At 39.8% G+C, this 23,571-nt stretch overlaps 1 protein-coding gene across 1 annotated transcript in view; it reads left to right on the forward strand.

The window, feature by feature from the left end:
* Positions 1 to 23,571, forward strand: part of LOC124110756 (short transient receptor potential channel 7-like) — a 104,058-nt gene that overhangs the window by 12,654 nt on the left and 67,833 nt on the right. The window contains exons 3-6 of the mRNA XM_048386272.1: positions 16,783 to 16,941; positions 18,413 to 18,577; positions 18,693 to 18,864; positions 22,647 to 22,826. Coding sequence (XP_048242229.1) covers positions 16,783 to 16,941; positions 18,413 to 18,577; positions 18,693 to 18,864; positions 22,647 to 22,826 — 676 coding nt within the window. The remainder of the gene's footprint in view (positions 1 to 16,782; positions 16,942 to 18,412; positions 18,578 to 18,692; positions 18,865 to 22,646; positions 22,827 to 23,571) is intronic.

Below are 23,571 nucleotides of genomic sequence, written 5' to 3' on the forward strand. Positions count from 1 at the left end.
CACAATCGAATCTACTTTGAAAAATCAATTGCAGATTGAATTTTCAGAAAGTCTCGGACTACAAAAACATTATCGTTGATGGTAAAATAATTCTTGGACAAAGTTACTTCATGTGTGTACCTTGTATTTGACAGGTATCTGATGACAGCATCAACGGTGTCACACAGAAGCCAACCGACATCACAATATTTCTCTGTCCTCCCATCAAAACAGTTTCAACTCACAGTTACTTTAAACAAAGTCCAACTGATAGATCTAGTAGTAGACTGTCTGCAAGAAATAAGAGAATCATTTAAAGTCTGCTCACACAAGCTAGTATTAACTGGATGTTCCCAGATTCCTGTGGAGGTCAACATTGGTTTAATTTTTCATCGACAAGATCATCGTTCAGAAGGTGATATATGTTGCAGAGTCATATACCAGTGCATCTATCACAGTGGTGTGTGACGACGCTGATGTGTTTGTGCTGCTACTGCATTTCTAGCTGTGCCTGACTCAGCTATGAATGGAGTCAATATCATCTGTCAAAAAGAAGTGCATTGACATCAAAGCCAAAGTTGAGAAACTCTTTGCTGTTGTTCTCAAAAGTTCTTTTACCTCATGCTCTCGCAGATTGTGACAGTAGCTCAGTGCTGGGGTGTTGGGGAAATCTAGCGTTGTCAAATTGTTGAAAGGTTATTAGGCTCTTCATCATGTTGGGTATTTGTCTGCTCTGAAGAAATAACACAATAATCTATGTCATTTCTGTCATCATGCTATGGTCACACTGCATCTACAATGCATGAGCTACGCTTCAAGTATGGAAATAAAAGTTGGAAGAAGACACAGCTCTCTCATCTATGAATATCATGTCATTTCCCACCTACTCAGGAGGCTTGTGAACAGAATGCAATGAGGGCTTATCTGCAAACCTGATGAAGATCCTCCGACCCTAGATCCTATCAAGCATGGCTGGATGAAAGACACCCTCAACCAGACCCTTGCTTCCAGTGATGCTGCCACCAGTTCCCGACTACATTCTCAAAATGTTGAAATGTAGCTGTGTAAAACTGCGCCTCAGCAAAGTGTGGATGTGCTGTTACTCGTCTTCCATGTGCAATTTTATGTGAATGTGAAGGATGTGATGATTGCTATAACCAGCACACAAAAACTGCACAGAGAGTATTAAATGAAAGTCACTGACATTTGGGTTGCTTTGTTTCTGTAGAGTAAAACAGACTTTGCCTATGACTCTCACTCATAACTATAGTGACTCAAATAAATTCAAGAATGGAGTCCTGACTGGTTATCCTGCATAATAATTTTTATGATGCATATTCTTCATCTTTGTAGTATTGTAAGTAATACACAATATATAAATCAAACCATTCAGTCATGGGTTTAAAGTGGGAAAACTTATTTCTACGTCATGCATTTCATTTATTTGTTCAGTAAAACAACAATTGAAAAGACATTTATGGATATTGTTAAAGCACCCTTTTAATCATTCGATAGATAAATTAACATCTGAAAAGTTTTCTGAAATATGTTTACTTATCCTGTTTTCTTAATACATATCAAAGAAATTATTACTCACTTAATATCAGAAATTTCAATATCAAATATTGTTTTTTTATCTCCTGTAATACATTGATTATTCACAATTCAATAGTAAAATGGTATTAAGTACATGTTGTCTGGATAGAAGGAAGTTGAGATTTTACAATTCCCCATGTTTTAACACTTAAAGAAAATTAATGCTTAAAAGAAAACCACATGTATGAGTAAAATGTTTTATAATATATGTTGTACATCAAGTGTATTTTACATCCATATACACTGTATTTCCATTATGTGTTTCTTTGTGACTACAAAAATGCAGCCAAATATCAAAATAGGGCCAACTTTTATCAAAACCCTCAATGGTGCCAAAGCGGCATCCATTAGTTTATTCATATGTAGTGTCTGAACAAATGAAATCATGCAAAAAGAACTGTGGGACCTAAATTGCAAGGTCATGTCAACATTCTGCCGGACTAGTTATACAAATTGGAATTCAAGAACTTGACACGTGTTTCTTTCTTATTCAAGAATGGATACTTTTACAAATTGCCAACACACTACCTTTAGGAGGGATGCAGCAAATGTTCGACAAAGTTTTATCACAAGAGATACTTTGCCACATTAAATATGCATCCCCTACCAACGAGGGGTCATTCGTGTAGCTCATTTTTATATAAATATCTTGTCAAAGAATATGCATTTGAGAGAGATAATTCAGGAAACACCTGCATCACTGCCGAACTTTGACAACCCTTTTTCATTCCAGTTACCTTTTTTCGATTTCATGACAGTTGTTAAATCGCATGATATATTAGCATCAAGCCACAACAATGTTTTAACATGTCATCTAACTGAAAACTAGGAATTGCAATAAATTATATGAAACAAAAATCTGGTTGTGAACAGAATACCGTGAACGTATAATCAAGCAGAAAATCCAAACATTATTTTCATTATGTTCATGCCAGTGCGTATTTGTACAATGTACTCTTTCAATTCCAACTTAAAATAATCATATTGCCCATGACATAATGATTAAAGGTTTATCATGTTTTTCAAAAACAATATTTCTGTACTTTGAAGTGAAAGGTTCTGCATTTCTTAGGCACCTTGGCGTTACAGATTTGCAACATAATTGTGGTTCCGATATATATTGAAGGACAAGAATGATTAAAAATGATTACTTTTCTCAGTTTCCAACGTAGACACCTAAAGGGCGTCTCTCCTACGATTTTATAAGCGCAGTAAAAATGAAATAGGACAGTTCATTGCATATAAGCATGAAATTACATATATCACAAAATATGTAAATCGTTTGGCGATCAAGATTTTTGCTTGCTTTTTTTTAACGTGTCAAAAGCCTTCGACAGAGTATGGTACAGTGATTTATTACATAAGTTGAACCACTATTGTATATGGTAACCAATATGGCGAAGACTTAAACCTCCTATTGATATATAAAATTGTCCATAATCAATGTATGTATCATGTATGTCTGACTTATTTCCTACCAAAATATCCAATGTTACCAACTATAATTTGTGTCATAAAAACAACACAGTTATTCCTTTATTATAAACGCTTTATGTTCCTGGCAATGGAAGCATCTTGGTTGCGAAGTGAAAGTAAATTTGAAACAAACAAAGGTCCCTGACCAGTTCGACTGTGACAAAGAACAGTTAACATACGACATAGCAGGACCAGACATGTGGTTACTGTGGTAACTGCAGATCTATGCAGAGTAAACATATTTGATGAAATCATTTGTAGTTTTCCATATGGAAATGTATGTCACTATTTCCTGGAACGTACAGATTACTCATTATACAGACTAACACTGTTGAAAGAAATCAAACTCAGGATTTTTTTTCCAAATCTAAAAATAATTCTTTTGGGTTAAAAGGTATCATCATATACTGAGAGGCAATGAAAACGCAATCAGCATTTTTTATCATAGAATAGTAACAGAGGAGAAAACAGAGTGATTAGTAATTGAAACATGTTACTTAGCGGGATAATTGTCTTCTGTCGTCGTGTGTACAGACATGTTTGGTTGTGTGCACACCATCCTGAACAAAACGCCAAAACACATCTTCAGCTTGCAGTCCGAAATGCACGTGCACGACATGAATTTTAAATTGCATGCAAACAGTACACATTGCTCCCCTATAAAATCACATCATGATTTGAAACTGGTGTCCATATGCACCATGCCACGGTTAACCCAAGATCAGCGACACCAGGCCATTGGAATGCTGCGAGCTGGCACTCCACAGACTGACGTTGCACAACACTTTAATGTCCATCCATCAACTGTCAGTCGTCTCAGAAGGCGCTACCAAGTCACAGGCAGGGTGGAGGATCGGCCACGCCCAGGCGGTCAACGGGTGACAACAGGACGTCAGGATCGCTATATTGTCATGCAACACCTCCGACGTCGATTTCAGACAGCTGTACAGACTGCTAACAACACTATCGGAAGCAGAGGAAGATCCATCAACAGCCGAACTGTGCGTCGTCGTCTTGCTGCAGCAGGGATACGGTCACGTCGACCGTACCAAGGTCAGATCTTAACGCATAATCACAGACTTCAACGACAGCGATGGGCTGCAGCAGGTGGTTTTCTGGGCAACGTCGGTTGGAGGAATGTTTGTTTTCTCTGATGAATCTCGCTTTAACGTCTCCTTCCCAGATGGACGGCTCCGTGTGTACCGACGTCAAGGTGAACGTTATCTGCGACCTTGTGTTATTGAACGAGATCGCTTTGGTGGTGGAGGAGTAATGGTTTGGGGAGCCATAAATGCTGTGTTTAAATCACAGCTTGTTATTGTGCAAGGTAACTTGACGGCACGACGTTACGTGGATACTGCTCTACAGCCAGTTCTTCTTCCTCTCTTAAGACAGCATGGTGGAAACCGGCTAGTGTTTCGGCATGACAATGCTAGACCCCATACTGCCATCCTGACACGGAATTTTCTTCAGAGAAACAACGTGGAGGTCATGCAGTGGCCCTCAAGGTCACCAGACATGAACCCAATTGAGCACCTGTGGGACGAACTTGGTAGGCGTAGGAGACGACAGCAGATACCGCCCCGCAATGTTGCTGAGGTCACTCAGGCATTGCAGTATCACTGGAACGCAATCCTGGCTCATTTCATCAGTCGTTTATGTGATTCCATGCCAAGGCGTTTGCAAGCTTGTGTTCGTGCTCAAGGTGGACACACCAGATACTGAGGGTCTGTTCAATCTTTCTCCTGTAAATGGGGTTGGAACTGATGATATTGGACCCTGCTTTATGCAGAATTTCTCTATCTTGATGCGTCTTTGCTAATAGACTTAATACAAGCTTTGAAATTTTCTTATTTTCATAAAATTCACGTTTTAAAATTCGATTGCGTTTTCATTGCCTGTCAGTATATGATACCACCATTAAGAGTTTTTGTCTGTTCAAAATGAAATATAGCCACCACATAATGTAATTGCACAGTTGAACCCACATGGTTCTGCTTTCACTGATATGTTTATTATGCTTTTTCAACAGATAAAGTATCTATATATTTATTCTAGTTTACATGAGATTGTCACGCCTTTAACTGAATTATCAGTATTCTAGCTAGCAAATTGTTCAAAGTTAATTGTACTGCGTATGGTATATATTTGCACATGTTTGATAATGGTGTTATGGAGCCAAACATGTGTAAATTCATTGATGTCAATGTCATGATATCTCAATAAGGAGAGGATCTCGTCATGGTATCACTTTTGTCCACTCTTGTTGTGTTTTGTCAATGAAATAGAAGGGAGTTAAATAAGCATTTTATTATCAGCCAAAATACCAGGAGTATGTCAGAGCTTTGCGGTGACTTAAGTTAATTTCATTCAGATGTTGGCATATACGTATACCGATGTGTGTTGTCACCTACCATGTTGGACCACATGCTGAATGATAGGTGAGTGTAGCAGGTTGTCACCTACCATGTAAGACCAAAGGCTAAATGATAGCCAGATAAGTGACTCAGATACAGAAGATCTTTACCTGACTTGTAGGACCACATCCTGACAACCAACCAGATGAGTGACTCAGATACAAGAGATCTTTACTTGACTTGTAGGACCACATCCTGATAACCAGCCAGATAAGTGACTCAGATACAAGAGATCTTTACTTGACTTGTAGGACCACATCCTGATAACCAGCCAGATAAGTGACTCAGATACAGAAGATCTTTACCTGACTTGTAGGTCCACATCCTGACAACCAACCAGATGAGTGACTCAGATACAAGAGATCTTTACTTGACTTGTAGGACCACATCCTGACAACCAACCAGATGAGTGACTCAGATACAGAAGATATTTACCTGACTTGTAGGTCCACATCCTGACAACCAACCAGATGAGTGACTCAGATACAAGAGATCTTTACCTGACTTGTAGGACCACATCCTGATAACCAACCTGATGAGTGATAGTCAGATGGAGGATATAAGTAACTACATGTACGACCACGTGTTGTATTGACAGTAAAATAAGTCAGCTTTGGGAAATATGTAACTACAACGTAGGACCGCATATTGATAGATAGCCAGATTAATGTTAGTTAGATAAAGGACATCTGTTCGTTCCATGTAGAACCTCATTCTGTACTTTTGTTTGTTACATTGACATCTGCAGTTTGACTACGCCCAGAAAGTTACACATATTTTAACCAAGGCATTTTCGGAAATATGTCTGCAAATATGAATTTGTGTGATGAGGATGTGGATTTAAATTTAATGTAGATACAGCCATGTACATGTATGTTGAAAAACCTAATCAGAAAGCAATTTGAATGTTGATATATGTGTACACTGCAAACAATTTCCGGACAAAAAACTAGACCCGCCATAAAGCTCATTTACAGTCACTACGGATACTATCACGGTTTGTTTCCGGGATATCTTTCCAGGGAAACATACTTACTGTCTCGCGATCGTGTGGTGCGTTTACGATGTGGTGTAGTGAACCAGAGCACTGTGGGATATCATCCGGGCAAGTCTAATCGGTGCCATTTTCGTACAACGCTCGATGCTCATAGTTGTGTGGTAACTCGGAACTGATAGGTACTGCATAGTGACGGGGATACATTAACTGTTTGTTGTCATGAGAGCTGCAACAGGTCTTTTGAGAACTTTTCAACCTTCAAAACACCGATATTTTCACCATGACCGATATAACGTGTATATTCAGATCATGTTCATGCTTGGGCCCTGTCAGTTGTGCATTTAATTGTGTGAATTTTCCTCAATTCCGATGAATGCTTGTGTGTATTGTGACCAACTTAAGTAAAAGTTCTAAATAAAACTGTTATTTGGTCAATTATGTGGTGTTTCTTTGTAAACCACTTTTAATGGTTTTGTATGGTAAAAAGAATTGTATCACTCTTACCTACGGTAAACGTCCTGGCAGCTGGTTGCCATTAAAAAAACCTACATAAAACGTCCCTTTCGTAGACACGGGTGTACCATGGATACGGTATGGACGTTTCCATGTACGATCCTTCCTGGCAACCAGCTGCCAGCATTTTTGAAGTAAAAGCATACGGGATTATTTTACAGTGTACTATGTAGTGGTCTGGAGATATACTTTCTATCTGACGTTGATTTTACACCAAGCCCCCATGTCACACAGTGCAATCTATGGCAAAGTACGGATAAGATATATGAATGAACAACTTCTTTATTAGGAGCGACGTTTCGGTGTAGGTTCTAACACGGTTATCGAGCAAAGTATTGATGACAAACATATATACATGGATGAGGTAGAGTTTATACAGTTGAATAGATTGTATTGTGGTTACAGAGGAGTGGAGATATCTGTTATGTACACAGAGCGGGTGGATTAAGGTGAAACGTCCTAACAGGTGAAACCAATAATATAAACAAGTGGATTACGACTGATTGGAATACTTGATGAGTCGAGTAAGCCGGAAGTCTATGATAGCCTTGTAACGGCCTTGTAACGGTGAGTGAGTGAATGAGTGGGTGAGATTTTAACACCGTTTCATCTATATCTTGGTTTGATGTGGGAGGAAAGTCCGATGCGATGCAGGGATATTAGACGCTTACCACTTAGGAGCACCCGAAACATATGATTGCGGGTTCGAATCCCGGGTCGCCCCGATTATGTTTCTAGGTTTGTCAGCACCATACCCTTGCTCGTGGGTTTCACCGAAGTGGTAAACGTCTGAGACCTGCATCACTTCGGGCTTTCCTCCCTCATTAACCTGACACGCTGCGATATAACTTGAATACTGTTGAAAGCGGCGTTAAACCTCACTCACTCACTCACTCAATCACTCAATCACTCACTTAGGAGCACGGGCCCGGTGCTGGATCACTTTGAAACCTAATCAGGACGATCATAGGTTTCTGTGACGCCTGAGGACCGACAACATTAGATTATAATATACTATGGAACCGATTGTTTTACACATGAAACCATTCTTCACTTTAGCCATTTCTTAAAATACATCAATCCTTACATATATTTTATTCAGTTCAAAGTTTCTTCAGAGCGCAATTTGCAATAACAATAACATCAGCAACTATTGCCTTGGGCAAACAAAATTGGCATAATTGAAACTATATTAGGTAAGACTCAGTGTCCCTGCAACTATTTTTTAATCAACCCAGAAACTACGGAAATACAAAGAATGCCGCCCCTTTTCCCATATGTATTGAGATAGTATTGATGATACTCATTGTAAACCCAAACGAATGTTAACATCGTTATCATAAGAAGCATTAGTATATGTTTACAGAAAAGTCAGTTTACGTTTTTCTATTCTTTTTCTTTTTATACATAGATTGTACAGACAACAACTATTTACAAATTCGTTGCTAGTATCAACATATTTTACATGGACAATCGTAATGCGTTTTAAAAAACGCATAAAGGTATTTAGAATATAAATATGTTCAGCTTATGATCCTGCAATTGTTTTCATATGAAAGCTGGCTGACTGCATGGCTTTTCTGAGGGATTACTTACTATAGATACGTTAAAAAGATAGACCCACAGCCAGACAGACTGTTTGCCAGATTTGAATTTCAGAAGTTAAAGAAGAAACAACCTGAAGTATATTGTAAAGTACATCAATACCGACATTTTAGAAGATGGTATATAAATTATATATTTCAACAAAACGCACCCTACTAAACGTTTTCATGAATAGTCTTTAAAATGTAGGGTAAACTCAACATCGATATGAATAAAGACTGCAGCCATGAAGCGAAAAACAATGCGTTTTCTGTCCTATTCTTGCTTTTCTTTACATTTTCTTTACATAATATGAAACCGTTAATTCTGGAACAAATTGTGATATTGAACAGTAAAGTCATAAATTAGGATGGCTTTGGTATCATGATTATATTGGTCATATGCATGATTTCCTGGATGAGGTAATGAGAAACTATACACATCCCGCCAACATGTCAGTTCAGAAAATTATTCAATGTTAAAAAAAAACTTGTTAGTTTGATCTTTTGTAAAGAACACATTGTCTACTTTAGGCATCCGTGTACAGCTGGACGGTACAGAAATGAGTGTCAACCAAGCGAAGTGCCATATCAAATCGGCCCATATTCAGTTTTTCAGGGAGAGGCTATCTGAACGACCACTGCATCGAGTTTATGTGCAGTGTGTTGAGGGCAGCAACCATGCAGAGACGGTTGGCTGAAAAGTGAAACAGAAGGCTTTCTGTTTGATGCTCAGGGCCAGTTACTTCGCACTCGGAACCGTCAATGTAAATATGAATGTAAATAATGTAATGAATGTAATTTGACTGTCGAGCACAGTCAGTAGATGCCCGGCTTTGGCACACGCAGTATATTAAGCGACACGATGGAGTCTTCGCCTTGCTTGTGGTATTGACACAGAGGTCCATCCTAGGTACGACCCGGAATATGTAGAGGGCGTCATGGAAAATGTTAAATTCAAAATTATTTGGAATACCTATCAATGTCCTTTTTGATAAATCTAATGAAACCTTTTATATTATTGAATTTATGTCCCCTTTGACACTAATGTTATTGCCACGATTCAGGAAAAACATGGCAAATACGCAGACCTTGCTTTCTAAATGTCACCTTTGCATCCCAAGTACCAAGTTGTCCGACTCCCCATTGTTCTCGGTGCCTTAGGTTTGGTACCTCCCAATCTGTTGACTGACATTGGGAGAGTACCGGGTTTGTTGGCAGGAATACAGCCCTTCTGACAATCTGGGTAATGTAGAAGGTTGCAGTGTTTGGGAGTCTTCACATTCTCCGAAAAGTTCTGGGTGGGTTTGACTCTCAGCGCTTCCTGGGAGAAGTCCCATTCGCTGTCTGGGCTGTGTGCAGAGGGGGCAAGGGCACAGAACTGATGATGAGCCTAACCAGCCTGACTGTGCTGATACCCAAACCCTCTTTGCTGCTTTTTTAGTATAATATGTAAATACTACGCTACTACTACTACTACTACTACTACTACTACTACTACTAATAATAATAATAATAAACAGCCTCACTGTGCCAAGATCACCCAAACCCTCTTTGCTGCATTTTTTAATTTTAATCTGTACATGATAATAATAATCATAATAATAATAATAATAATAATAATAATATGCCAAAGCATACAGCCTCTAGACCAAAAATCAGGACTTCACTAAATGAAAACTCTCGGAAGGCATAGAAATCCACCTTGTTAGACTGTTCACTTTGCTGAAGGACACCGTCAGACGAAAGTGCAGCAGTGACTTATCTCCTGATGTGATTCAGACTGACTATGAATCTGCCGTGATCAGTGTGTATTCCACCTTAACCAGTCGATTTGGTGTCATTGGTGGACATTGGACTGCCTCAGAACTACAAGAATAACCCGAATGTCCATGCTCACGTCCGGAGAGTTGTAGACTACACCTCTTCTACCAATCAACCAAGTGCAGGATGCATGGCTTGATGTCATGAACCAGGGTCCAGATGGGAGGAAAATTGAACAATTTAACGACTTGGCCTTTGCCACCAGTACAACAACACTGGACCTCGCTCCAACAACCATTTGGAGGGTTTTCATTTGGGCTTTAAGAAGCGATTGCCGAGAGCTTATACCAGTTCATCACTGAACGAAAGCAGATCGAGTCGAAAGACAGAAGGAGCAGAGTGCAGATACATCATGGTGCAGCGCCTCGACACACAGCTCGAGTGGACAGAGATCGGGAAGTGCGGATTCAGAGACTGAAGGCCGAATTAGGTGACGGAAGAAACAGTGTGATGCAATTTTTAGAGGCCGGTGGACATATGGACATTAAGTTGAATTGACATTGTTTGTGATATGATGACATGTTGAAATAAAAGAAAAGTGCAATTGTTTCTTTTTCTTTATGTTATAATTTATTTATGTGTAAGTCCATTTGCCGGAAGGTTGAACGTAGTGTGACTTGTGTGTGACAGAGTGTGAAGCTGTTTTAATGACAGTGTAGGTAAAACAAGGTGTGGCCATGGGCGAAACGAGAACATGCCTATTACATCCTGTCTGCCTATGAAGATCTAATTAAGCAATAGACTTTTCAATTAGTATCTAATCAGCGTGTTCAACAAGTTAATTAGTATCCAATCAACCTGTTTTTAATCCTTACTGTATATCTGGATTCATTACCCCGTGTACCATATGTTATTCTCACTGTACATCTGGTTTCAACCAATTATCTGTGTGCTTTTTTGTGTTGCTTATCAACATATCATGCATTATTACCTCTCATTACCTAGTTGTAGGCACTCCAGCTTGATAACGGTGTAAGAATCAACATCGAAACCTCGCTACTTGCAGTAAACCAGAAATTGTTATCCATAAAGTTGTACGTTTTTTTTGTTGTTGTTTTGTCTTGCTTTAAACTCTACCTTGAATCAAATATAATTTTCAAATAAAAGATGACTACCTGAGAGTAATTCACTTCAATTGCCTGTTAAAAATATAAATTTTATTAAGACTTTTTTTTAATCGGAAAGGTTCATACACTTTATTCAACAAGCTCTATAATGCCAATCAAACAGTTAAGAAAGAAAAAAGACAATGCAAAGATGATTTTCAGTTTACAATTCCCAGTTTAGAATCGGAATTGTGTTTTGTTCTTTTTCTTAGCTTGAACTGGCAATTCAAATACTTTTTATTATTTGATGACGAATTTGTCCTTTCATGGAGATGGTAAACAATTATGTATACCCCATATATGTTATTAAAGAGAAAGCTTGTGACTCACCCCTTGACATGAAATGATGCAACTATTGTACTATGGATCTATTGCCTGTTCAGAAATAAACAAACCGAAACTCAAAATATTACACTATCATTATTCAGTAATGCCATATCCATTGTTCATGCGAAAAGTAAAGATCCAGATAGCCACTCTTGTATAAGAATGAGATTAAATTAATTTGTAAGTATCAAAAATGAACTAAAATATAAGCATACTATTTTATATTGAGAGAGGAACACATACATTGTCTTAACGGGTGAATAATGTCAATATGTTTGCAGCTTTATCAACACTTCGCGTATAATCAACATGGATATTGAAGTGAAATTTAGTTTTGGTGAGCCAAGTAGAGTTATTACTCAATGCAAATGAGCCTGCACGTGAACAAACAAACGTTTTTTTTGTTTTTTTGTTTCATTTTAAACGGTTTGGTACCTTATTCGTCAACATCCCCTGTCGCATTCACTGAAACGGAAGAAAATTGCACAAGGTTGTACATGGTCCTAAAAATAACTTCTCTTTTTTACACAGTATTCGGAACAATGTGTATAACACTGTCACAATCGTTAAGCAGGCTGTTTCGACTCATAGATTATACAGTTACACGTAAATATTTTTTTTTAAAAACGCTAGAACTTGAGATCGCGACATTGATCGAGTGTCTCGCGTTTATATTTCAATATTTACATAAAACTGTATAGGCCTTTGGCAGACCAATATCGCATTCTCTCATATTTCTGCCAATTGCCTATACAGTTATGTAAATATTCAAAAGAAACCGCGAGAACGCGAGATAACGTCTCTTGGGTACCATTGTCGTGATCTCTTATGTTCCTGCCTATTGCCCATACAACTATTTCTATCTAATTAGAAGAGTTGTGATTTCGAGAAGGCGAGATCGCGATTTTTGATCGATCTCGCGTTCTCGTCTTTTTAGACTTCATCAAGACCTGCGGGCACGGGTAGCTCTGACGTCAGAGGAGCCGCAATTCGCTGTGTAGAGTTGCGTCCCTTAGGCGTCCCAGAAACATATGATGGCAGGTTTCCCCCCACATCAATCCAACAAGCCTTTATACAACTGGAATGCTGATCAAATCGGTGTTAAGCAAAACGCACTCACTTACTGGGAGTCATGCACGTTGCCAAGGTTGTGAATTGGAGTACATTTGGAGTAGGAGCATGCGTAACATGTGGATGTTAAGTCCACAAGAAGTTAATTGTTAGAGTATCATTAATTTTTTTAATGAGAGGCATTATATTTTTTTACATTTAATAAACTTTAACTATTTAATTCACGTGCACAGTTAGTGTCGAGCGGTGCGAGTCACATGCAACATGCACCTGTAGTAAGGCTACGAATGTATGTGTAGTATTCCATCAAGTAAAACAGTTAGGAACACACATATGTGCGATGTCTTGTCTGTAGGTATTTGGAGACACTATAATGATGTGAGGCGGGCGGGGGAGGAAATGTAGTCATTAATTCTTTAAGGCCTAAAGTACCGAATATATTGTCGTATAAAACATCGGAGAAACTAGCTTCAGACAAACAAAGAAAATGCTAGCCGTGGCTCATGTTACCAAATAGAGAAACTCACTGGCCTGTGATTGATCAATAACTTGTGCGTATGATACCATATGATGATTTATGATAAGTTGACTTGCCGTATGCACAGTATGTATGGTTCATGTGGTATTCAGTTAAAAACAAATATTCGTGTAATAAGGTCACATACCTACTATTTTGGGCTAATGCGAAGTTATCACAATGTTTATAACCTCTTACAAAGTGAGACAATTTCGTGATGTGAGGTAATAGTATACTTGGTATTTCTTCTCGTTAACTTCTGTATAATAACTACAAACCATGTGAATATCTCCTGACAATTTAATGTCTGAACTGACGGTAGTTTCTCAGGATTATGAACACCCTAATGCTTACATTATCTTTGGACATGAATGTATTTGTTAAATTATGTTGAGCATGTTTACATTTAACGTACTTACGAAATGTTACAGCGGGAGAGGAATTCTTTTCATTACATAACAAAGACTAACAACAGAAAGGTAATAGCTGGTTCTATTTGTGGTATAAGTTACATAGTATGTTCAAGCTAAGTCATCACTTTGCTAATTACTTGTAGGAACATGAAGACCTTGACAGACGTATGTCCACTGGACAAATAAAGCTACAACGCGTGAAAATGAAATGCCGCATTCTCGCACTCTCGCAATTTTGTGGGTTTTTGTGTGGCTTGATTTCACAAGTCGAGATTTACATCATGCCTAAATGTCGCATTCTCGCGTTCTCTGCCTTTGGCAGAAATGTTATGTAAAAAAAACACCTCAAAGATACGAGGTCGCGAGAACGCGAGACTTACCAAAATCGCGTATTTTCGCTTTCTCGCAGTTTGGCATATTGCGTTACTAAACGTTTCTTTCCAAAGGTCGCGAGACTGCGAGAACGCGAGAATGTGTCTGACAGTATTCCATACTGAGTGGAGTTCATTGAACATTATTTATATAAACATTTCTGATGACTTCATTTAAGGTTAATTCATACCCACTATCTGTTGAATTAACGCTCACGAAAATATGATTATTTGGGATGTCCTTTCTCCATTTAATTACAAAAGCAGTGTCTGAGTAGGATAAGTTATTGTTGAGAAATGAAACAACCATGCTAAGTGCTTTAAAAGAATACATTCCCAACAAACGTGGCATGTACTGCATATAATCGCCAGTAGTATGTGCCAACCACACTACGTGGAAGACAAGGTCCTTCAAACAGAAACCCACACGCAGGTCATCACGTCCCATATCGTCTGTTTGTCAGACTACGCCTCCAGCGGGCGTAGATAGGAATTAATGGTTGAAATATCAGATCGTGTGGGGGGCTGCTCATGTTGTCTTTCAGTGATTAACTTTCCTCTCTTCCTTCACGGTAGGGTGTTTGCGAGATGGCTTTGTTTGGAGAATGCCTGACAAGTTGTGCGAATGGGCATCTGACTGACCATGTTCCCGAATTATTTGGTTTCATAGTGCTTAAGGACTTCTTGTAGATGGGTGTCTTGTGAACATATGTTGGCGTAAATAGGTTAAGGTATCTTCAAGGTTTCCACAATTAATTGTTCCACCAGGCCAGGATTGACACGTGATTAATATTACTACACACATCTTGTGAACAAATGATGCTGGAATAAATTGCTAAAGAAATCTTCAATGTTTCTACAATTAGTTGTTCAACCAGTCCAACATCGTTGAGTGATTAATATAACTGCTGTACGCAGCAATTTCATCATATTTCTTTTTTCAACGGTCCCTTCTAAACTGACTCATTCCTCAGGGGTTATTGCAATTCTCACCCTCCCGTCATTAGATTCCCGGATTGCCACAACATTATGTCAGATTGGCAAGCATCTGGTTAACTAAATTCTTTTGAATTTGTCAGTTCACGAATGATTTTCATTTCGACATTCAAATGTCCGGTAACATGATCAGAGTTTACTGATAAAATTAAGTGAGGTCAGGACTGTTAGGTCTTTCTCCGAATTGAACTCAAGTCTGTTATATTGTATTGCGTTTAAATTATATTGACTTTCTACTGAATGAAAACAAGTATAAAGCACATCTCGTATGTTCCCCGTGTAGTCGCTGTGCACTGCATATCGTTTTCGAGTAACTTTAAAGAAGTAATGATACATGTGGCATATTTAGGAGGAGTCAATGTAAAATCTACTGCACACGTTATTCGGTTGTCCCAGACAACTTTTGGAGATAAATTCCTGATCACTCATTAAACAGTACCAGTGTTATCGTGGTTGTAATTGAAAGACTGTTTACAGTAGGGATAACAGGTGTAAATTTACAACCCAGTTGTTCTTTCAAGGTATGGGTTTAAACGTTTAAATAATATTCAAGTTCAAGATTAATTACTTGTATTCTTGACTAGTTCAAAACAATGGTTACAAAAGACAGTTTTTCAAAAAAAGAATTGATGAAACGGACATATATTTATTTTGATCGCAACCTCTTTCATTTTTGCACTGCTTGGATAGATTATAGAAGTTGTGACACTAAACGCTGAGCTCATTTGTAAAAGGGATGTCACTCCACATGGAATGTTTGGGACGGATGACGTCACGACGTAATGACTCTCAACGTTGATATAGTTCGCTTCAAATAATTAAAGTTTGATGTTAAATGGATAGTTTTGTTATGATATATATAGGGTCGGTCGGGTAGCCTAGTGGTTAAAGCGTTGGCTCGTCACGCCGAGGACTCGGGTTCGATTCCCGACATGGGTACAATGTGTGAATCTCATTTCTGGTGTTCCCCGCCGTGATATTGCTGGAATATTGCTAAAAGCGGCGTAAAACCATACTAACTCACTCATTGTTATGATATATGTATCTGTCAATGTAAGGATTTTCCTCAAATAAGGAAACTCTAGATGATGGTGTAAGAATCTACACCAAAACATCGCTAAATGCAATAGACTAGAAGTTGTTGTCCATAAGAGTGGAATTTTCTCATGTACCAGTTGGTTTGGAATAACCTTTCAGTAACATATTTCGAAGAACGATCTCTCCATACCAAAATTCCACATAGCTGAACGTGACCTACTTCCGTTACTCTTCACTAGTTGTTAGAATAATTTTCCACGTTGATCCAGAGGACAATCTTGATCTCTAATTATGTTCACCATTAACATGATGAGCTACTGATGAAAATGAGCCTGACGTATGACTGAATACGGAGTTGTCAAACGACAGATCGATGTTTTCATACACAAGGTTTTTGTGTGGAAAGGCATGTTAACTTTGAGGTATCGAATGATATTGGGTATCTGATTTTAATCTTCCATGACTAATCAGAATCAAGCATGACTAGAATATGCATTCGAGCACGTGGTACATAAAGCCCGCTCACGTTTTCAATATTAACAATGCCTTTTTCCCCAGAACGAGTACAAGGCCCTGAGTGAACAATGCAAGAGGTATGCGGTGGAGCTTCTGGATCTGTGCAGGTCTAATGAGGAGGTCATGGCAGCCCTTCATGGGGGATCAAACGTGCGGGATCTCTCAAGGATAAAAACCGCCATCAAATATGAACAGAAAAAGGTAGATTTATTTCGCGTATTTCGCCTAAGATGCAGTTCGCCAACAGCTGGTTAGTAGTTAGTTTCCAGTGCAGTTTGCCTTCCATTAACACACTGCACTCTTTTACTCACTGATGAACCAATCCATTAATGGGTGCAATTTGAGATCATAAATACACACGAGATGTTGAAACATACAATGATATAATGTTGTGTTAGGAAGTCAAAAGCATCCTTCTGAAATATTGTTGGTTCAAAAAGCAAATGTTTTTGCGTAAGGATGCGTTACTTAAGGTTAATGGGGTTATACGGAAAGTACCGGGAATTGTATGACCTGCATTAAGGACAACAAGGGATATACTGAAACCAGGAGGTCAGAAACTAAAGATAACTTTACAGGACTTGAACTTCGAGCGGTGATTGATATGTTTTGAGCATCACATGGGAAGACTTGAGCTATTATATATTTTATTACATAATCCCCTTCCACATTGATGCACTTTTGCCAACGATGTTGGAGGGAGTGACTTTGGTCTTATGTTAACGATGAAGAGTTTAAATGTATGCCTAAGGTACTAAATGCTCCTTTTGAAGGCTGCTTGGGGGATATTTACTATAATACCGTATTCGACGTAATAAGCGCCCAGGGCGCTCTCAAAATTAGAAATAGGGGGCTCTTATTAGAATATTATTTTGGTGAAAAAAACAGAGTTGAAAGATAAATTTCGTGGTTTATGCTGATTCCAGAATGTAATTGCCCATAATTAAGGGTGCATATAACACACGAGTGCGTATTATACATGAATAAATAAGTCTTGTGTACTTTGATCAATCGGAAGGGGTACTAATTGGGATTGTTCACTTGCCAATATACAAGCAAATGGGCGCTTATTAGAGTAGGGCGCTTATTACGTCGACTACGGTAAGGGGAAACTAGGACTATACCTACGTTGAAACCTGCAGGTATGTATTTCAAACTACATAGGTAATTACAATGGACGTATTGGCGGTTCGCAAGTTTAAACGCACGGTACCGGTTGTGTACTGAAGGTTGCTTGTACATTGTTCACATGTACAATACCAGGGAGCACGTTAAACATTAGGTCGAGTAGTAGCGTTTGAAGGTCACGGATGTCACCGAAAACTACTTGTGTTCAGCTTACATTTAAGACACCACAGGTTTTACAGAAAGCGATACAAAGGTTGTATTGAACAATATTGACAGTCATTGAAGGCTATAGCGATAAGGTATTGCAGGATCCATGAAATGCATGCGTCACAAATGCGATGGAAGTTAAGCTGTTTTGAATCATGAAATTTTCTATTCTGTTCTACTGCAGGGTAAGACGCAGTTTTAATTCATATAATATTCTTAAAAACAAAAATAAAGGTTGAGGAGCAGACCAAACATCCTTTATGGTTCCAATGACAGGTAACATGCATTCTAAACAGAATAGATTTCTGTAAATTTTGTTCGTGTTGTGTATTTGTAGTTCATTGCCCACGCCAGTTCTCAGGAGCATCTGATGAGCATGTGGTACACCGGCGTGCCATGGTTCCAACATCAGCCGGTCATGATGAAACTTTTCCTTGCACCGCTCGGAATAATGTTCATACCTGTCACGGCCATCGTCTACGTATTCCTGCCCTACTCTAAGGTACCCCGCTTAACAGCCTTGGTCAGAGGATAGTCTTGTCACTTGTTACTCTTGTTACTAGCTTCAACTGTTTTGATCCCAAAAATGATAAATTATATTAGATAGTGTGTTTCAGATTGGCGAGGTATTGAGAAGTCCTTTTATGAAGTTCATGAACTACATTTGTTCCTACACGGCGTTCCTCGTCCTGCTGTTTGTGGCCACCACACTGGGATCTTCTAACCATGCGGACTTGTTTGAGGGCACAAAGGGTACCGTCAACAGTCTCATCATGTTCTATGTATTAGGTACGGTGTCACACAAGCTTCAAAATGTTGTTACTTTCATGGACTACTTATACTTTTACTGATACTGATACTACTACTACCATTTCCTCTGTCATTACCACTACTACTACTACAACAACTACTACTACCAATAACAACAGCAGGGTTCTTTGATAAAGCCCCTCGTCAGCGATGGATTAATAATATAATTTTACCTCAGTTAACTGATCTGTATGCGTTCACAGTACTCAACTCAAGCTGCACATAAAGTGCAATGCCATCTCATCCTACCACGTTAACCTCAGGGTGAACAGATTCCGAATAAATTCCCTTTTTTATCAAAAAGTTTCTAAGATGTCAATGTAAACTGAACCAAATTAAAACTTCACCATCCTAAAATTTTAACATTTTGACCAGTTATCATTGTGGGCCCTTATTGTGTATTTAAACAGTAATGGCCACGTATTGTCTTCAGATAACACCCGTTTTTGTGCAGGTGAATCGATCAAAATCATGTGCACAGCACTATAGTGGCAAAAGTGCTTTTTCACACGTGCAACTGGTCACGTGGCCATAATGCCGCACGTGTTTTCAGCCATACTTGTTAGCAGTCATTAACAAAAAAAGAAAAACACAAGAAAACAAAAGTCTTTACGGCCATTTGTCATGCCACGCCTTTCAAATGTGCAACGTGAACGTGCCATCGGCATGTTGCAGACGGGAACGTCCGTAGCTGAAGTCGCAAGGACGATGGTTTGTAGTCGACGGACTGTTTATGATTTACAGACGCGTCTACAGCAAACGGGTACCACCGCTGATCGCCCTCGACCAGGTCGACCACGTGTGACGTCACATGCAGAGGATGGTCAGTTTGTCTTACGTCCCCTCCGTAACCAATTTTTGACTGCGACATCAACCAGAAATGAACTGTTTAGGGGTAGACCGAGTGCGCAAACTGTTCGAAACCGTCTGAGAACTGCTCACCCTCAAGCACGACGGCCATACTGCGGGCCGATTCTGACTCAATTACACAGACGTCAACGTCAATTGTGGGCACAGCGATACTTACGATTGACTCAGAGGAATTGGAATCAAGTCGTCTTCAGTGATGAATCCCGATTTAATCTTCGATTTGCTGATGGTAGGGCGAGGGTGTGGAGGCGCCGTCATGAACGTTACGCCCAGTGTTGTGTACAGGAAGTTGACAGATTTCGAGGCGGAAGTGTCATGTTGTGGGGTGCTTTCTGTGGCAATGCACGTTCCAGGCTTCTTGTCATCCGTGGCAACCTCAACGCTGCTGCTTACCGCGACCAGGTACTGGCACCAGAACTTCTGCCTTTTATGGCAGCACATGGACTCGGTTTGATCTTCCAACACGACAATGCCAGACCCCAAACAGCAATTTTGACAAGGAATTTCCTTCAGAATGCGGGAGTCAACGTCATGGACTGGCCGTCATGGTCTCCCGACCTCAATCCCATCGAACACGTCTGTGATGCTCTTGGCAGAAGTTTGCGCACTCTCCAGAACCAACCACAGAATTTGCAAGATCTTGGCCCCATTTTGCAGCAACAGTGGCGTCTTCTTCCCAATCATGTGTTCACAAGCATCACAAGGTCCATGCGGAGGCGTTGTGTGGCAGTTGTCAACGCACATGGTGGCCATACACGCTACTGAACTTGTGTGCGATCAGATTCTCGTGCTTGGGACTTATGATTTAAACTGTTGACGTTATTACCGAATACCGTAGGTGCTTGGAACAAATTATGGTTACCACCGTTAATTAAAATCCTTCTTTGGACATTAATGATTAAAAATAACCTTCTCTGATACATTTGTCCGTTGTATATCATATATGGGATTACTTTTAAAAATGTGAAGTTTTTAATTTGACTCAGTATATATATCATGGAACTCCACAGAAATGACTCAGTCGTCTTTGCGGGCATGTTCTGGGGAGGGAATGTTAGCAGCTCTGGTAGGAGGGTGTGAGGGCATACTCCTCCCAGATCTGGATATACGAGGGGCGTTCAATATGTTTTGCAACTTCAATATAAGACCAAGTCGCAGAATATATTTGCACTTTTATTTTTAAATATAATCTCACCTCAATACACTTATTCCATTTGTCCTTCAAGCTTTTAATACCACTTTTACAGAAATTCGCAGATTGGCCCTCTAACCACGCCTCTGTGGCAGCCTTTATGTCCTCGTCATACTGGAAGCGTCTTCCACGTAGGGCAGATTTCATTTGCCGGAACAGGAAATAGTCATTGGGGGCTAAGTCTGGGCTGTAGGTTGGGTGATTTAACTGTTCGAATCCACATTCACATATGGCGGCCTGTGCAATTCTCGACTTGTTAACCGGAGCGTTGTCATGCAAAAGTAGAATACCACGTGTTTAACATCCAACGGCGTTTCTGGCAAATAGATTTTCGCAATTCTTTCATTACAATAGCATAATACTATCCACTGATTCTAAATTTGGTGACATGTAATCAATCAGCAATATGCATCCCAAAATATGGTGGTCATTACTTAGTCAGCCGATGGTTGAGTGCGAAACTTCTTCGGAGGCGGAGAATGGGGGTTCTTCCATTGCATGGATTCCACTTTAGTTTCTGGGTCACAGTGGTGGATCCATTTCATCACCTGTCACTTCATCAGCAGTATAGAGATCCAGGAGGTCGCGACAACTTTCAGTTGTCCGATGGCGATCTTGAGCTCTGAGGTTTCTAGGTACCCATCTTGCAGATACCTTGGACATACCAAGATGCTCATGAATAATGGTTACAACAGTTCCAACTGATATTTGGAATTCCCTAGAAAGTTCAGATACTTTCACTCGTCGGTCAGACAAAATTCTTCTTTCTATAGCAGGTTACAGATTTACGGTTGGGTGGCATCTGAAGGCCTGCCTGACCTTGGGTCATCGTCTATGGAATCCCTACCCCTTTTAAACTGCAGAGACCAACGGCAAACTGTGGAATAGTCAGTAGCATCCTTACCCATCACTTTACACATGCGATCATTGATTTCTTTTGCTTTGCGCCCCTCCTTGGTAAGAAACTTTATTACAGCGCGTTGTTCATGTTGGAGAGAATCCATGATTGTGACCACCTTTAGGTGAATGAAGCCATCACATCTAACTTATTGTTGTGTCTAGAACTTGTTATGACACGTGTCAACCTGATGTTATGACTAGTGTCACACCTGCCACAAGTTGACATTGTTTGTGTAAACACAAATGCCCAACTTGCAAAACTATTTGAACGCCCCTCGTAATAACCATGTTTTCTGTCCACCAAGGCATGTTCTGAGCGGAGTGTACGCAGCTCTGGGAGGAGGGTGTGAGGGAATGCTTCTCCCAGATCTGGATATAATAACCATGTTTTTCTGTTATATACAGGCATGTTCTGAGCGGAGTGTAAGCAGCTCTGGGAGGAGGGTGTGAGGGAATACTTCTCCCAGATCTGGATATAATAACCATGTTTTCTGTCCACCAAGGCATGTTCTGGGCGGAGTGTAAGCAGCTCTGGGAGGAGGGTGTGAGGGAATACTTATCCCAGATCTGGATATAATAACCATGTTTTCTGTCCACCAAGGCATGTTCTAGGCGGAGTGTAAGCAGCTCTGGGAGGAGGGTGTGAGGGAATACTTCTCCCAGATCTGGATATAATAACCATGTTTTTCTGTTCTATACAGGCATGCTCTGGGCGGAGTGTAAGCAGCTCTGGGAGGAGGGTGTGAGGGAATACTTCTCCATGATCTGGATATAATAACCATATTTTCTGTCCACCAAGGCATGTTCTGGGCGGAGTGTAAGCAGCTCTGGGAGGAGGGTGTGAGGGAATACTTCTCCCAGATCTGGAACTACATGGACATCATGATGTTGGCTCTGTACACAGCATCGTATGCAGTAGAGGGGGTTATCTACACTAAGACCAAAGACATTCACACAACCGGGCTAATATCAAGCGAGGGTAGGTGAGCACACGTTATCAACTTTTTACAAAATCCCTTTTCTATTAAAACACGTAAATATTTCACCGCGTGCCTTTCCGTGTCAAATATATCAACACAACTCGATAACAGTGGCAAAACTCCTTGGCGTCAATCGACGAGTGTTGCTATATAAGATCCGCGTTAGAATTGATTTTCAGCTACCCATCTTTATATTGTAAGAGGCGACGTATTGACTAACAGACACGGCTATTTACAGAGCATCGTGATCTAGCTGGAATATTGCTGGGCGCGACAAACAAACAAACTTATGCCAATTACCTAAGAATCGGTTGGTTTTTCACATCATTAAAACAATATTCTGACACAATCCCAATGCCCTAACTTACTTTTTGAAAAGAATACTTTTACAAATTCAAGCATATTAAACGCTTCCAAATCAGTCCATGGATCAGAAGAGGTGGGGAAGGTATATTCGTTGAAGTGTTCGCTCGTCGCGCCGAACATGTGTACAATGTTGGATTATCAGTCCTGGTGTCCCAAGCTGGATCTAATGCTAAAAGTGGCGAAAACTATGTACACTCATCTCCCTCGTCTAACTGGTTGTGTCCACAGTGTCCACAGGAATCCACTGTACGCCCGAGTTCTGAATAAAGCGTTATTTCCCTCATACTCTGCTGTACATCCGACCACTTCTACACTCACTAGGCAACCTGTCCCCCTACTTGTCATCGACAAACCCTCGCTGCTTGAACCTAAACCCCA

Source organism: Haliotis rufescens, unplaced genomic scaffold (assembly GCF_023055435.1).
Source record: "Haliotis rufescens isolate VD_foot unplaced genomic scaffold, xgHalRufe1.0.p SCAF_6, whole genome shotgun sequence".
Classification (NCBI taxonomy): domain Eukaryota; kingdom Metazoa; phylum Mollusca; class Gastropoda; order Lepetellida; family Haliotidae; genus Haliotis; species Haliotis rufescens.